General features: G+C 40.3%; 1 protein-coding gene across 1 annotated transcript in view; it reads left to right on the forward strand.

Annotated features, from left to right (window-relative positions):
- slc9a8 (solute carrier family 9 member 8) overlaps window positions 1-1,250 on the forward strand; it is an 18,568-nt gene that overhangs the window by 12,639 nt on the left and 4,679 nt on the right. The window contains 2 exon segments of the mRNA XM_020608070.1: window positions 576-717; window positions 814-919. Of these exon segments, the coding sequence (XP_020463726.1) occupies window positions 576-717; window positions 814-919 (248 nt within the window).

Here is a 1,250-nt window from a genome sequence, read left to right on the forward strand (position 1 = left end):
CGGAAGAGCAAATGAATGCATGAATAACAGATAGGGTGAACAACCCTGGCAGTTTGTTTGTTGTTAGCACCTCACAAACTGGTATTCTTAGAGAGCTACAGCCTTTGCTTGGGAGCCTGTTAATAAGCTTTAAAATCAGATGATTGTGTTGTATTGATTGTTGCTGTTTGGCATTTGGTATGGATAACTGTAAATGTTAAAATGATTTAAGGTGCACAGGTTCTAAAGAAATTGTCTGTGTTCTACTAAAATGCTATTAGTTTTTGCAAACACAATGATAAATCATTTTCACCCAAACAAATTGAAGTCTGAGGAATAAAGCAAGTAGCTCACTACTATAATTACTACTTTAAATACATACTTGAGCATTAATGTGTCATTATAGTTTGTCTTTGCTTTGGTTCTAGATGTGCTTAAAATTCAAACTTAAGGTCTACATTTGACATTCAAAACCTTTGTGGGATCACTGGTGGAGTGTTTCTGCCCTCTAGGGACAGATGGAGGTATAACAACACAGCATGTAATATTGTGTCTTCATTTGTCATTTGCCTTTTTTCTTTTCTTTTGTCTTTCAGCACAGCCGAGGGTTTCTTTTCCCAATCAGACAACTCCATGGTAACAGGCTGGCAAATTTTTTTACAAGCGTTGGCTTATTTTCTTGAAATGTTTTTTGGCTCTGCTGCCCTGGGAACTCTCACCGGACTCATCTCCGCTCTTGTATCCACAGCCATTGTGTGTGCTTGTGTACTTGATATTCCTGTCTGTATTTTCATCAGGTCTTATTTACCGTAAGTTCCCTAACGCTACGATCAGTTTCTAAAACACTTTGACCTGAGGAAGACTCCTTCACTTGAGTTTGGTATGATGATAATCTTTGCATACCTACCCTATGGCTTAGCAGAGGGGATCAAACTGTCTGGTGGGTGCACACGTACACACATACCAGTGACGTGCGGTCAGGGGAGACAGGTGAGGCAGAGCCTCCCCTGTCAATCTTGAAAAGAAAAAAAGTTAACCATAGAATATAATAAATGTTAATATTTGTCGGCTGGTGTGTGTTGTAGGCCCCTTTGCCGTTCGAATCCGATGTTGAAGGAATTTTTTTCAATAAAGAATAGCAGAATTCCCGTATGTCCCGTTCAAATACATGGAGGAGATGCGCGATGAGGCAGCACTTTGCTGTGCCTCTCGGTGGATCATGTAATCCTCACAAACTGTATGCGATGCAAATAGTGTGTCGCTGTCCCTCT

Source organism: Monopterus albus, unplaced genomic scaffold, assembly GCF_001952655.1.
Source record: "Monopterus albus unplaced genomic scaffold, M_albus_1.0 scaffold91.1, whole genome shotgun sequence".
Classification (NCBI taxonomy): Eukaryota; Metazoa; Chordata; class Actinopteri; order Synbranchiformes; family Synbranchidae; genus Monopterus; species Monopterus albus.